Source organism: Prunus avium, chromosome 7 (genome assembly GCF_965620075.1).
Source record: "Prunus avium chromosome 7, drPruAviu1.hap1.1, whole genome shotgun sequence".
Lineage (NCBI taxonomy): Eukaryota > Viridiplantae > Streptophyta > Magnoliopsida > Rosales > Rosaceae > Prunus > Prunus avium.
In genome coordinates this window covers 26,283,071-26,297,446 of record NC_142290.1, presented here as the reverse complement: position 1 = coordinate 26,297,446, position 14,376 = coordinate 26,283,071, and the positions used below count along the sequence as shown (strand labels likewise).

At 37.0% G+C, this 14,376-nt stretch overlaps 2 protein-coding genes across 3 annotated transcripts; one reads left to right on the top strand and one right to left on the bottom strand.

Annotated features, from left to right (window-relative positions):
• Positions 1-4,566: 4,566 nt before the first annotated feature.
• Positions 4,567-8,534, bottom strand: FAD2 (fatty acid desaturase 2). 2 transcript variants are annotated; one of them, XM_088244084.1, is made up of 2 exons: positions 8,375-8,534; positions 4,567-5,898 (listed from the first exon to the last, which is right to left on the bottom strand). In XM_088244084.1, the coding sequence occupies exon 2, from the start codon at positions 5,885-5,887 to the stop codon at positions 4,739-4,741; it is 1,149 nt and encodes a 382-aa protein (XP_088100210.1). In that variant the 5' UTR covers positions 5,888-5,898; positions 8,375-8,534; the 3' UTR covers positions 4,567-4,738. The 2 variants fall into 2 exon arrangements, with proteins under 2 accessions (XP_088100210.1, XP_088100209.1); XM_088244083.1 differs by lacking the exon at positions 8,375-8,534 and adding an exon at positions 6,129-6,271.
• A 4,965-nt stretch (positions 8,535-13,499) lies between these two features.
• LEA4-5 (Late Embryogenesis Abundant 4-5) lies at positions 13,500-14,376 on the top strand. The gene is made up of 2 exons (XM_021974936.2): positions 13,500-13,679; positions 13,768-14,376. The coding sequence occupies exons 1-2, from the start codon at positions 13,572-13,574 to the stop codon at positions 14,164-14,166; spliced, it is 507 nt and encodes a 168-aa protein (XP_021830628.1). The 5' UTR covers positions 13,500-13,571; the 3' UTR covers positions 14,167-14,376.

The following is a 14,376-nucleotide window of genomic DNA, read 5'->3' as shown; positions in this document are numbered from 1 at the left end:
CACGACCTCTTGGAAGCCATGGAAATAGGCTTAGAGGTCCATTGGAGCTGCTGGTGCGACCTCTTGGAGCTGCTGGTGCGACCTCTTGGAGCTGCACACCATATGGTCGACGAAATGTCTGAAAGAACGATGGGTTGCAGGCTGAAGAAGAAGGCTGGAGCGCGCCAGTTTTTTTTCTTAAAACGACCTGGCCAAAACGACGTCGTTTTGGGCCAGGTTTTAAAAAATTAGAAAAGACCAGCGTATCCTCTCCAGCCACAGCTTCTCCATAACACAACTTGACGGAATTTGTCCTCAAGCCAAAGTTCAAATGTATTTTACATATGCTTGGCCACACAGAAGACTTTGCTCCTAAGCATGTGAGACACTATAATTGAAGTCAAAGCAAAATAGCAAATTGCTATCTATTGGCCTCTAGACCATCACAAAGCATTCTTGCCCCCAGTAATAACAAAGTTTATATTTTTAATATCCATCTGAAGCTGCAACTTCTGCCACTCTTGCGCCTCAGTTTTTTTTTAACTACATGCCATTCTAATTTTTTTAAAAAAAAATTTAAAACTTAGGCAGCAGTTTAATTAAGGAATTTAGGGTAACTACATAATCTCCTCCCTCCTCCCTCCTCCCTCATTTCCTTATTTTATAATTAATTCGGTGGAAAAGATGTCCAATTTGCGGAAAAGATATCCAACATGTTTTCGTGTTTCATGAGCGCTGGAAGAGGTTTAGTGAAAATGTCTACCCACTGAAAGTCTGTACTAATAAATTCTAGTTATATGTTTCCCTTTTCTATGTGATCTTGAATAAAATGATGTCTAAAGTTTATGTGTTTAGTTCGTAAGTGAAGTATGAGATTCTTAGAGATGTTTATCGCACTAATTTCCAGTAACAATGTGAGTTTTTATTTTCAATTTTTTGCATATGTAGAATATATATGTTGATGCTATCCTAATTTATTTTTTTTGGACTTTTACACTAAGACCCCTTGTGTTTCGATTCCTGGCTCCGCCACTGCTTGTAAAGACCATTTATTATTGTATTTCACTAATCCAAACAGTGTATTTTGTAGATATTCATTTAAAGATCATCTCTACAAAAAATCACTTGAATCATGTATCATTTGGCCACTTAATTATAAATTATTAAAATTCAAGTACTTTTCTAAAGTACCATGTTTATTGATTTTGTTTGTCTTAATTAGATGCCTTAATGATTTTCAATTTGCACGATTTTTTGCAATGATGATCTCTGAATGAAGATGTGAAAAATAGAAGGTTTGGATTATTGAAAAACATTTCATAGGAAACCTTAAAAGGTGTTCAATTATTTGAGTTAGTACCGAGTATAAAGTGAATAGTGATCTAGACATAGTGGTGGCTAAGTAGCCGAATGTCAAAGTTACCTTGTTTTGGGGACTTTTGCCCCTTTCTATAGATGTTGCGACATGTGCATCTTGAGTGAGATTTTGATGTGGGACTGTGGGCATCACCTGAGGGGATGCCACGTGTTTTTGTGAGAAATCTCTAATGAAGCGCGGTCTTTAGCAATGATCGGCAGTCCATGGTATTGAAGACTCACAAACTGTCGATAGTACTTTGTGGGACGTAATAGATTTCCAGTTTTAGTGGGTCCTCCTTATGAGTCCCTTATTCCACGTGTCGTTCTCTGATTGATCGGTCAGATATGATATAAACATATACATATGCATATATGTATTTAGGTCTTCTCTCTAATTATATTATGTGTTTCACATTAGGGTTGCTAGGTCGCAGTGGATGTGATGGAACAATGGCAACCTAGATTAGTATGGCGTGTAACCAAATTTGGTGCTATATATAGTCCTGCCCGAAATGATTAAGGCTAGATGGGGTACTTTCTCTTTGGACACCCCCCAGATCATGATACATATATGCTTATATTCTTCAATAATACATATATATATATATAGCTGCGTGGCAGAGATGGCAATGATTATGGAACACAGAAGCTACTAGCTAGTTCATTTTAGGCACTATGCAGGAACAGAAAGAAAGAAAATAACATATATATTTATGGCATACATGTCACATGTTTGTAAGTACCCGCCATAATATCGGCTTATGAAACCAGACTCAAAAAAACCAACACATGCAGAATATATATATATGTATATATGGTTTCTTACTGTAAAATTGAATGTGAAATGAAGGAGTTGTTGCACGTGATGATGATCAGTTTGAATCTGACATGCACATGCAGATGATTTCATCTTACTGTTTGCATGTATTCTGAGACTGCGAGTGCACAGTAAAAGTACTACGTATTGCACTGTTAATTTCCATATTTTCGCTGTACTATTTGGTAACTTCTGTGCCTAGAAAGGCTTCCTTTTCCTACCCAGGGTAATTCATATTATTTGAAGCCAGTACTTCTGCTTCATTAGCTGGCCTGCCCCTCTATATATATCATGACGTAAAAACACTCAACCCTTTTTTAGGTTAAGCCTACAGTTTTGAATTTTCTGGGGAAGGTTCGACTAATCGAGCAACATGTTGGAAAAGGATGTATCAACCATTTAATTTTGTTCATTGACTGTTAAGTATCATGCATTGCATTGCCACCGCAAAGACAAATATTTGTATCGTCATATTGTGAATTTAACTCGCACATTCAAATAAGAATCAATTTAATAAATTGTCAAATTGTCTACATTCACAATTCGACAACGTAACGTTGTCTTAATAAAGATATATTTCAAATTTCCACTAGACATTGTGTTTTTTTTTTCTTCTTATAACATTAGTTGTATGACCTAATATACAAGATTCTTCTCTATACAATACAAGATCAACATGTATGTTAATTATCAAATTACTATCAGAGACCAATTCATGTGTACATGTAAAGTTCAACATAGATGAGATTGTTAATACGTACATGTGCCGTGTGTTTTTACGACCAATTCAGTAAAGAATTAGTAGTACATACATTATTGGACCTTTTCTTTTGCATGTATGCAGTTACCAGTTGCTTTCATGGTCGATTTGTGGTCCAGAGATTTCACTTCTCATTTGTCTTGCTTTTCTTTTTAAAGTACAAATTAAGTAGCCCAAATGTTTGCCTAAGAAATCTTTGACTTGTAGATATTCAAGGAGTTTTCTGTTCTTATGGCAAGTCACTTTCTTATCTATTGGCCATGGCAACATGTAAGTATGCATTTACCGTTGACCGATGGAAAATAATACCAACTTAATATGGTTTAATTAAGAAATAATAACCATCGAACGTAAGTAAATCGACAGGATTTTGAACTTGTCGCGATTTGATTTAGTCTTGCATAGTAATCAAGATTCAGATAATCCATTCCCATTAATTACCACACACAAAAAAAAAGATAATCCATTCCCATTAAGCAATTCATACCCTTCAAGTTCGTAATTTACAACATTATTAAAAAATAATAATCCAATATTCATAATATATTTTGGTGTGGTTAAAAGGATTATGTAATAACATAATGGGCTTGTGTGGTAGGGTTGTAAACTGGATTGCAGATTTCTAATTTATTTTTTCGCAGAAGCCTCTTATGATAACAGGGCCTGGAAAAATAGATGAGCATATTGGGCCAGCATAATTAAGCCTGGGCTGAAGTTTATACTAGATACATTGATTGGGCCACTCCCGTAAACATATTTAATTTTTTTTCTGTTTTGTTTGATATTCTAAACTACTATAGTCGAGGAGGGTGATTGAGCTTCCGGTGCAAGGGGCGGGCGCACTGCCTTGGCCAAGTGGCCGATCCCACATTTGTCTTTTCCTTTTGTTACATGTAGAAAATGGAACACTTCGTCTAGAAATCCTAAACTCATTTACCACAGCCTTCTTCACCACTGACTCATTTAATTCAATTTTGTTTTTCTTTCTAATGACATAAAATGAAGAGTAATATTCTTCCAAATTCCGAACTCACCACGGGCTATATTGCAATTTACACTCATGTTTCGCAATTGGAGTTGGATTGAATCACATTTGATCAAAAAGGATAACACTAATCCAATGATGTATTATATAGTCTAGCATGATTCATAATTCTACTATATTTGGGCTCTTTTAGATATAATGCATTCCGAGTTATTTTTAGGCCACCTAGGATTATTAATTCTATCCAACTATATATATATATAATCCGACTCACCAAAGGAGTCCTTGGATTTTATTCTTCCACATCCCTCAAAAACAGGGTATAGATATTGTCGGCGAGAGTGCCAAATATCAATGAATCAGCTAAGACAGATGGAATGGATCAGCATTGTCCTGTGGCTGAGCAAAGCCCATGCGTTATCATTTCATTTAGCCCTTCCTCCCTCTCGTTCAGGGATTCATTGTGCCACATAAATTGAGTTCCAAGTTGCAACGACTCTCTTGAGTCTTTCTCAACCACAAAAGTGAAAATGAAAATGCAAATATTCAGAATTGGTTTAGCACGTTCCGTTTTTCATTAGGCCCTTGGAAAGCTTTTTGCTTAGGAAATTAACCACATTCATTGGAGGGGAGAAAAAATGGAACGTAGCACAGAACATTCTCGCATTCTACAAGAAATAGGGGTGAGAAAATTATTGAAAGAGCACAACTAGTCATATTAAAGTACAGTCCCAAGCAACGAAATAAACCTAATTCATGAGTGAAAGGGGAAGCTCAGATCCATTACAAGAACTTAAAACTCCCCCAACACTCATCCGGACAATTTTAATAATCACATTCATAACTTATTATTGTACCAGAAGACACCTTTCCTGTCACCCTCATCTCGCTCAATATAAATACACTCCTTTGCCTCCCTGAACATTGCCTTGAAGACCGGCGTCCTGTCTATCTGATAGTAATCGCCCAAAATCGGCTTGATAGCTTTGGTGGCTTCCATTGCATGGTAATGTGGCATGGTTGAGAACAAATGGTGAGCAACATGAGTGTCTGTGATGTTGTGGAAAACCTTGTTCAGGATGCCGTAATCTCTGTCAACTGTTGCCAAAGCTCCTCTCAACCAGTCCCATTCGGAGGAATCGTAGTGTGGCAATGAAGGGTGTGTGTGCTGCAAGTATGTGATCAGCACCAAAAATCCATTCACCACCACCAAAGGTCCTCCATAATAGCATACAACCCAAGCAAGCCCTTTCGCCACAGCAAGACGGTATAGCCCATATACAACTGCAAGAACACCGGCGTCAGAAAGGAAAATCTGCAGTCGTTCACGATCGGAGAAGATGGGGCCATATGGATGGTAGTGGCAAGCAAAGCCTTCATAGTGCCTCCCTGAAACATTGAAAGCCAGATACAGAGGCCAGCCTAGAGTGAGTTGGATGGTGAGTGTAAGGAACCTGCCCGGTGGGTTGTTTAGATATTTGGAGTACCATCCAATAGCAGACTTCTGCTTGGGGACAAAGACCTCATCTCGCTCGATGGAACCTGTGTTAGAGTGGTGGCGGCGATGGCTATACTTCCAAGAAAAGTAAGGCACAAGGAGGGCAGAGTGGAGGATTAGACCAACTGTGTCATCCAGCCATTGATAATCACTAAAAGCATGGTGACCACACTCATGCGCTATCACCCAAACACCAGTCAGGACACAGCCCTGAACGAACCAATAAACTGGCCACGCCAAGAAAGAGAAAGGTTGAGAGAGAGGCTGGATGTAATTGGAAGCAATGTAGTACAGGAGAAAGGCAATGGTAAGGTCATAAAAGACATAGGAGAAGGAGTGGATAACAGAGCGCTGAAAGCAATGGGGTGGGATGGCTTTCTTGATCTGGCCGAGAGTGAATGGAGGTTTTGAGTATGGCACTCGCTTGAGGTTGTCGATTTCAGCGTTCTTACGGGTAGGGGGTGCGGACATTCTTCCACCGGCACCCATTGCTCCTAAATCTGCAAAGAAAGAAGAACGAATCTCTTGAGTACAATGTAATTGTGAAAGGAGGTTTGTCCACAATGCACCACCAAAACAGAATAATTCAATTGTAGTGCCACAACAGGATTTCAATAGTTATATACTAGTTTAGGATATCAGCACCAAGAAACAAAAAGGAGATACTATTAAGGGTAAAGGTAAAAGACATGAAACAATTATAAATAATTTTATTCCTCAGATCTCTCACATATTCCTTCCTGTAGACCTCGAGAGTGACTACGGCCAGGTGGGTTTACTCTTTGGCTGAATCGAAAAGAACCACAAAAATGAAACACCGCTAACGTTGAATTAAAAATACACCAACCGATTGAGATATTTGGAGGTTCAAGCCTCACATGACAACCACTCAGAAACAAAGTGCCAAAGTAAACGGACCAAAACCAACCAGAAAGGCAAGTGGAATATCCAAAAGAATCCAACATACAAGTAGAGGAGCTCTTACATCACACAACCAATTTGATCTAAGTTATTGCCGCCACTATTAACCAGTGTAAACGTACCGACAAGCTTCCCTGGTTTTGTTACATATTATTCTTAACAGCTGAGACAGAGATGGCAAAGACTAATCACTCAAATATAAACTAGGAGTTGGTGTCACTATTAGAGATCCACTATGCATAACGGGCAATTTGACAACAAACTCAACTCAAGTTTTTATAAACAATAAGTCACACCAGAATTTCAAATCAAGTAGAACAAACACATATAAACCTAGCGGATGTTTAATTCATGCCCCACAATTTTAAGTAATAAGAATTTAAATTAGTGTTTCTTTGTGTTAATAATACAAGGTTAACTCAAACTTGAAAGCAATCGGTGGGGGGACTGACCCTTAAATTAGCCGTAAAACTACCAACAACAAAGTATTGCGAAATAGAGTTTTCTTATTGATATTCCTTAGGACCCACCACAACTTTAATTATGTGCCGAATGCTACCCTACATAGGCCATAAAGAAACAAGACCCTCATGCTAGTTGCAAAGTAGAAAAATCAATAAATATGGTGGGCAGACTTCTCAATCCTCAATGAATCTAAAATAGACAAGGAATTGAGGCCTGTCAAGTGAAGGTATACCTTACGCCTCTCTAACTTCAATAAAGAAAATAAAAATAAGCATCTTTTATACAGGTTCAACGTAACTACAGCACCTGCGGAAAATAAATTGTTTGGCTCTCCCAATATCATGGCCGGGCCAACCATTCAGTCAAGGCTAATTAAATATTAATTAATGACAAACAAAGCTCATTCTCTTCTACGCATGATGCACTTGACGATAAAGTTTTGATTTTGACCAGATTATTTCCTAATGTGCCGAACATTTCCAACTTGCCCATTGCGCAAAAAATATCAAATTTAATTTGTTGCCAACTTGCCAACCAAAATTGAAATTCCAATGATAATCTTGTTCTCCGAATATTCTTAAAATACTGTTACGCAGCTACAATGAATTTCTCGTTGGAATTTCAAATTCTCAAATCAAATCTAACCAAAGCTTCGCAAAGTTACAAAATTATCAGCCGAGAAAAAGTTATCAGGAAAATGTGCAAAATAGTCAGGACGCACTTGCAACCGCCCCAATAAAACGCGGCATTTAAAGGTAAGGAGCCAAGAAGGAAAAACGAGAACGAAGACGAATGGCCAGAAAATTCAGGCGTGATGGGGACGCACTGACGCAACATTAGAACGGACTATTATTTTTCTCAAACGGCAAAAAACGGAATCCACATAAACTAATATTAAATTCTAATATTAACAGTCAAAATGATGAAAAATAATTTAATAATTGAAAATAAGGTGTGAGAGATGACGACAGAGATCACATGTGAAAGGACCAAATCAAATAACGCGACAAAAGATCCAGACTGTTACGCTCGGATGAGTCAGATCGGACTTCGAAATGCTCAATTCCTTTAAATTAATCATACCAAAAAAAAAAAAAAAAAAAAAAAAAAAAATATATATATATATATATATATACGTATATAAAAGAATATCAGTTGTATTATAATAATAATCCAGCTCAAAATCGTAGCCGTTGAAAAAAGAGAAGGAAAAAAAAAGAGATGGAGTTGCAAACGAACACGAAGATCTGAATCTCCATAGAGAATGAATGAGCTTAAAAAATCATATTAGTTGCATTATAATAATCTGGCTCAAAATCGTAGGCGTTTAAAAGAAAAAGGGAAATAAAATTGTAGTTGCAGTCGCAAACGAACACGAAGATCTTAATCTCCATAGAAAACCATTAGCGCCTAGATCTAATCCAGATTACGCCATTGAAGCAGGAAACGGAGCTCAAACATACAAAATAAAATCACATTCAATCAAAAACCGCGAAATGCAAGTAGAAAACTCCGAATTTGACAAGCCAAACCATACAGAAACAATCAAACGGAAGCAAAATGAAGAAGAAATCTAGAGAGAGAAAGTACCTGAACGAGGCGAGAAGCTCTTCTCTCTCTCTCTCTCTCTCTCTCTCTCTCTCTCTCTCTCTCTCTCGCGCTCTTGGGCTCGGTGGCCTTTTGTATAAGGAGGAAGCGCCGGCCCTTTTGAAGTGTCCAGGAGGGCCTGAGGCCACGACTATTTAAGCTTTGGCTTCCCTCCCTCTTTGCCATCTCTGTGGGACCCACGGGTTACGAGACGGGGGCCACGGATTTCTTTGGACTTTGTATATCTGATGACGTGGCCACAGCTGATTCGATCTCATCGGTAACTCTTGCTTGCTTTGCGTGACACGATCAATGCTCTGCCTCAGGCTTTTAACTGATTTTACATTCGATCCTGACCGTCTATTTTCCCACTCACTTTCGACGTCGGGGATGGGACGTGCCTACCTATGTAAGAGAAAGTGAAAAAAAAAAAAATCTCTGGGCCATCACGTGTTTGTGTCAGTGTCAGTGTGGGTTGGCCCTCATGATCCTGGGGAATTTTTTGTAATGACGAGAGTGGCCCCTGCGGAGTTCGTGAAACGACGTGTTGGGATTTGAGGTTTTTGGTAATTATGGGCTGCATTAGGGTGACGGTTGTGGAAATTATGGCGCGGTAGGCAATTGCCACTTATGCTGGTGACCAGGGACCAGCACTTAACACCTACACATAAAAACATAAGCTTTAAATTTATTTACAAGCCAACGAAATTAATTGCGAAATAATAATAATAATAAAAAGGTCAAGAAAAATAACCCAACCAAAAATAGGGTTATAAACAAATTTGAGCCATTTGGTTTCACGATATTTTTGAGAGCTAATTTTCTCATTTCTCTTTTGTTCACTTACACTTCTTTTGTTGAAAAATTGTCCATGAATAAAACTTTTAAACTTAAATGTTCTTAAGTTGAGGTGATGATATCATTGTGTTGGATGGGAAGTCCATCATTGAAGTTTTTAAGTTGTAACTTTTTTGAGAAATTATGTAATAGTATTGGAGTACGGTTATGTGGTATAATATGTACACGTGTTATAATATGGGTAGACAAAATGGTTGATATTCCCTTTAGGCTGTGTTTGATAGATGGAAAATGAGGCTTGGGGATGGAAAATCATTTGTTTTCTCATGTTTGGTAAGTCCAGACATGAGAAATGGTTGCCTTCTACATGAGAAATAGGGGGGAAATGTAACCCTTCTCCTCCTTAGTTTTATTTTCTCTTTCCGTGTGAAACTTTGGAAAAATTGGTCAGTATTAAATGCACATTTTTCATGAACATTTTGTCCCCATTAGCAATTTAGCATTACAATATAACATTAAATGCATTCTTTTTTTATTTGATTTCATATGGATATAATTGGAAAATTAAACCAACTTTGTTTTACATTTCTAAGCAAACCAAACATGAAAATGTAATAAAGTGATATATTTTGGTTACTTTCCTAACATTACCTTAATTTCCCATTCCTTAAGAAAAGACATGGAAATCATTTTCAATCAAACTTTTTTCGCAAATCAAGTTATAATATAAACACGCGAACAAGTTAAACAACGTAACCACATCTCGTGAGTCGTGACTAATTAGGCTTTGTTGATTTTGCCATAAAAGAAAGTAGGTTTCGGGAGTTCATTAACTACTACACCTCCGTTGCTGATAGTAAGGTCAATATCGTGGCCGTCAATTTTATTTTGAGGAAATGTGCGTGAAATTTTCTTCCGTTTTAAAAGTGGTTGAAGAAATGTTTCATCGTTATCAGTTCAGTGGTGCCCATCCATGTGCTGCTACATTTTTGCAACACTTTTTTGTTATAGTAAATACTATTTTAAAAAAAAGAGTGTAAATGGACAAAAAATGAGTGAGAAAATCATCACCTTTTTTAGCAATAGTATAAACTATAGGGATGGGTGTCTTCACACACACTATCATGATATTATGCGGATTCGAACTTAAAATCATTAGTCTCAAATCAAGGCCTTTTTCTATTGCGTTTGGTCTAGTAAAGAGTTATTTTGAACCTAACAAAATCAAATTGCAACTAATTTTATTCGTTGCATTAAGTATTTTGTTTGGCCTCTTTCGGGAATTATCTATATTGAAATTAAATTCTTTATATTATTATTTTCTGACACTTGCATTTCTTTTTCCTTTTTATCATTATTTACATTTTCACATCGCATATTGAAATCTATAAACCCTCCAAATTTGACGTCATAAAATCTCTTTATCTTCAATGATTTAATCAAAACAACAACAACAACAAAAACAAGAAAGACGTGTTACTTATTTGATACACGATGTGTTGTCATGGCCTCTAACCATGGTGTTAGGTGTGTGACATCGCCAAGTAGCACTGGTCCTTTTTGAATTTAAATTGTCCATGAATAAGACTTTTAAACTTAAATGTTCTTAAGTTGAGGTGATGATGTCATTGTGTTGGATGGGTAGTCCATCATTGAAGTTTTAAAGTTTGTAACTTTTTTGAGAAATTATATTGGAATACAGTTACGTGGTATAATATGTACACATGTTATAATATGGGTAGACAAAATAGTTGATATTCCCTTTAGGCTATGTTTGGTATATGGAAAATGAGGCTTGTGGATAGAAAATCATTTGTTTTCTCATGTTTGGTAAGTCCGGACATGGGAAATGGTTGTCTTGCACATGATAAATAGGGGGAAAATGTAACCCTTCTCCTCCATAGTTTTATTTTCCCTTTTCGTGTGAAACTTTGGAAAAATAGGTCTGCATTAAATGCACATTTTTCATGACCATTTTGTCCTCATTAGCAATTTAGCATTACAATATGACATTAAATGCATTTTTTTTATAATTTGATTTCATATGGATATAATTGGAAAATTAAACCAACTTTGTTTTACATTTATAAGCAACAGTCCCGATCTCTTGGACCACAGGGGTCCAAGAGATTTGTGGTCACTCGCCGTTGGATGTAAATTCAACGGTTCACTCACTCTTGCACTCCTTTCAAGAAACTTTTTTGAACCATTGGATTAATATGGAAATGTAATAAAGTGATATATTTTGGTTACTTTCCTAACATTACCTTCATTTCCCATTCCTTAAGAAAATACATGGAAAATCATTTTCAATCAAACTTTTTTCGCGAATCAAGTTATAATATAAACACGCGAATAAGTTAAACAACGTAACCACATCTCGCGACTAATTAGGCTTTGTTGATTTTGCCATAAAAAAAAGTAGGTTTCGGGAGTTCATTAACTACTAAACCTCCGTTGTTGGTAGAAAGGTCAAGACCGTGGCCGTCAATTTCATTTCGAGGAAATGTGCGTGAAATTTTCTTCCGTTTTAAAAGTAGTGGGAGAAATGTTTCATCGTTATCAGTTTAATGGTGCCCATCCATGTGCCGCTACATTTTTGCAACACAATTTTTTATATAAATGTTTGAAGATGTCCCAAAATCAAATTTCCTCTCATCTTTTAATAAGAATTAACCACATGTTTAAATGCTGACCAAATTTCATATGAATATTCCCTCAATGTTAGACCTCCAAAATTGAATTATATGCATATGGTTTTATATAACACGTTTACCTAGTCTTGGACTTGAATTTCAATGACGCCAATCTGCTGTCGTTGCCCTTTTATGACGCAGTCTCTTGTTTAAATCAACATGTCTTTGTCATTTGATTATTTACGTGTCTGTCTATCTCCCAACTATATGTACATTGACTTTTGCGGTTCATAATTCTTTCATTTGTTATTGAGATTCAACATGAAACGTCCCATGTGATTTTTGGTCAATTGTCTTTAAGCATGACTTATTTTCAAACTGATAGGACATGACTTGTCTGTCTTCTCCAGTGAATTTCATAGAATCCTAAACTCCATTTCACAATGCATTGCATCTAGCTATCAAAGTTCAATGTTGTTCTCTCTCTCTCTCTCTCTCTCTCTCTCTCTCTCTCTCTCTTGTTTGTTGATTATCTTTTTTTCTTTTCAGAGTTAATTTGTTTTCTTAAGATGCACTCTAAACGGTACCGTATGACCTAATTTTCCCCAATCTGTATCTTATCTAAGTTAAAAGCAATTCCTTGCTTTATTAAAACATGTTTCGTATAAAACTTTCTAAAATATATTGTCTAATATAACTCAAATATTTCAAATGAACTAAATAATCAAGCAACTTGAACAATAATTTAATTCTGATTACAAGTCCCCATCATCCCAAGAGTTTATTCTCTGATTACAAGTCTGATATCCTTTTTCTTGGTTATTACAAGACTTCTTTTGGTTATAGTCATAAGTTTATTTTTCTTATAGATAACTCTAAAAAGTTCTAGATACCTTAAAGTATGCAATTCTTTTTTATGCAAGTTTAGGGATGGGCATGTGAACTGAAAAACTGTTGAATCGAGCCATAGATAACTGAAAATAATCATGTTGACTAAAAAGTCAACTTAGGTTTAAGAATAAAATTGATCCAGTTCCTAGTAAATATTACCAAATAATGATGACTTTTGTCACTTTTTTTTTGTACTGAGTATCGATTTAAATTAGGGGTTTTTAAAAAAAAAAATATTGAATTGGGTTTCAGTTTAAATCAGTGAGAATGGAATCTCTCAGTTAAAATTGTAGTGTTTGTAGTGTAATTTAGGGTTTAGTTTTGTATGGTTGAGTTGTGTTAGGTGCATGATGCAATTGTTAGCCTAATTTAAGTTTCGATTGTGGTAGGTTCATGATTCAATTGTTAACCTAATCATCCAAGCATATCAGGGAAACGCCGAACTCTCTTTACAAGCATAGTTCAATTGTGTTATTTTCATTCTATTTATATGCATTTTTTCATTTTGTATTGTGTGTTTTTTTTGGGTGATTGCAGATACTTTACGGGGGGTTACGCAAACGACACGTGTCATTACTCTCATCTTCGTGTCGCAACTATATAAACTTTCCTAACTGCCTCGTCATCAACACTGTCGGCACCCAGCGACACGTGTCTGCATCGTGTCAATACAGGGATCGTGATGTTCTCTCCAGCGCCCACCTCAACTCTCTATTATTCCACGTGTCACGACTCCAGCACGACCTTTGAGTCTATTTGAAGTGCACCGTATTAAGCTGCTACTACAATGTGCTTAAAAAAAAAAAAAGGTTTTTGAGACAAATTATTTGGATTGAAAAAAAAAGGAAAGGAAAGAAAAAGGAAGTGAGCTGAAAATGCAGTCTGGGAAGAACGTAAAGGGGTCTGTGAAAGAAGCTACTGCTAACGTCGGAGCCTCTGCTAAGTCTGGCATGGACAAGACCAAAGCCACAGTGCAAGAAAAGGTTTTATTTAAATCATGTTTTTTGTGTTTCATTTTATGAATTTATTATTCATTCACCATTTGTTTTTGGTTTTTCCAACCAAAAAAAGGTGGAGAAGATGACAGCTCATGACCCGGTTGAAAAGGACATGGCAACCCGAAAGAGGGAGGAGAGAATGGTGGAGGCCGAGCTGAACAAGCGTGAGGTGATGGCGCACAACGCCGCTGCTAGGCACAAGGAGTCTATGGGTGGGCCCACGGGGTACACCGCGAGTGGCACTGGGACCCACACGTACTCCACAACCGGGACCACAGGGCAGCACACTGGGGCCCACCAGATGTTAGCGCTTCCTAGACATGGTACCGGGCAGCTCGCGGGCGAAATGACCGAGGGAATGGTGGAATCCCACCCTATCGGGATCAACACGGGTATGGGTCGGACCACAGCCCATAATACTCGTGTGGGTGGGAATGCACCGGAGTATGGAACTGGTGGGACCTTCAGTTGAAATGGAGCCTTTGATTTTGTATTATGGGCCATTATTTGTGGGCTCGGGTTAGGTCATCTTTTAAATCCGAACCCTTTTTGGTGGGTTAATATGTAATATGTGGGTGCTTTTTTCGGGCAAGTCTTTTTAAGGAATAGTGGTCGAAGAAGTTTGTTTTGATATTTTACAAGTTTTAATTGAATAAAATTGGTAGCATTGTGTAAAAGTTTA

What these genes read in the sequence shown, in the direction of transcription:
- FAD2 (XM_088244084.1), bottom strand. Translation starts at nt 5,887, where the DNA reads ATGGGTGCCGGTGGAAGAATGTCCGCACCCCCTACCCGTAAGAACGCT.
- LEA4-5 (XM_021974936.2), top strand. Translation starts at nt 13,572, where the DNA reads ATGCAGTCTGGGAAGAACGTAAAGGGGTCTGTGAAAGAAGCTACTGCT. An exon ending in AAGCCACAGTGCAAGAAAAG is followed by an intron (nt 13,680 to 13,767) that starts GTTTTATTTAAA and finishes AACCAAAAAAAG; the next exon opens with GTGGAGAAGATGACAGCTCA.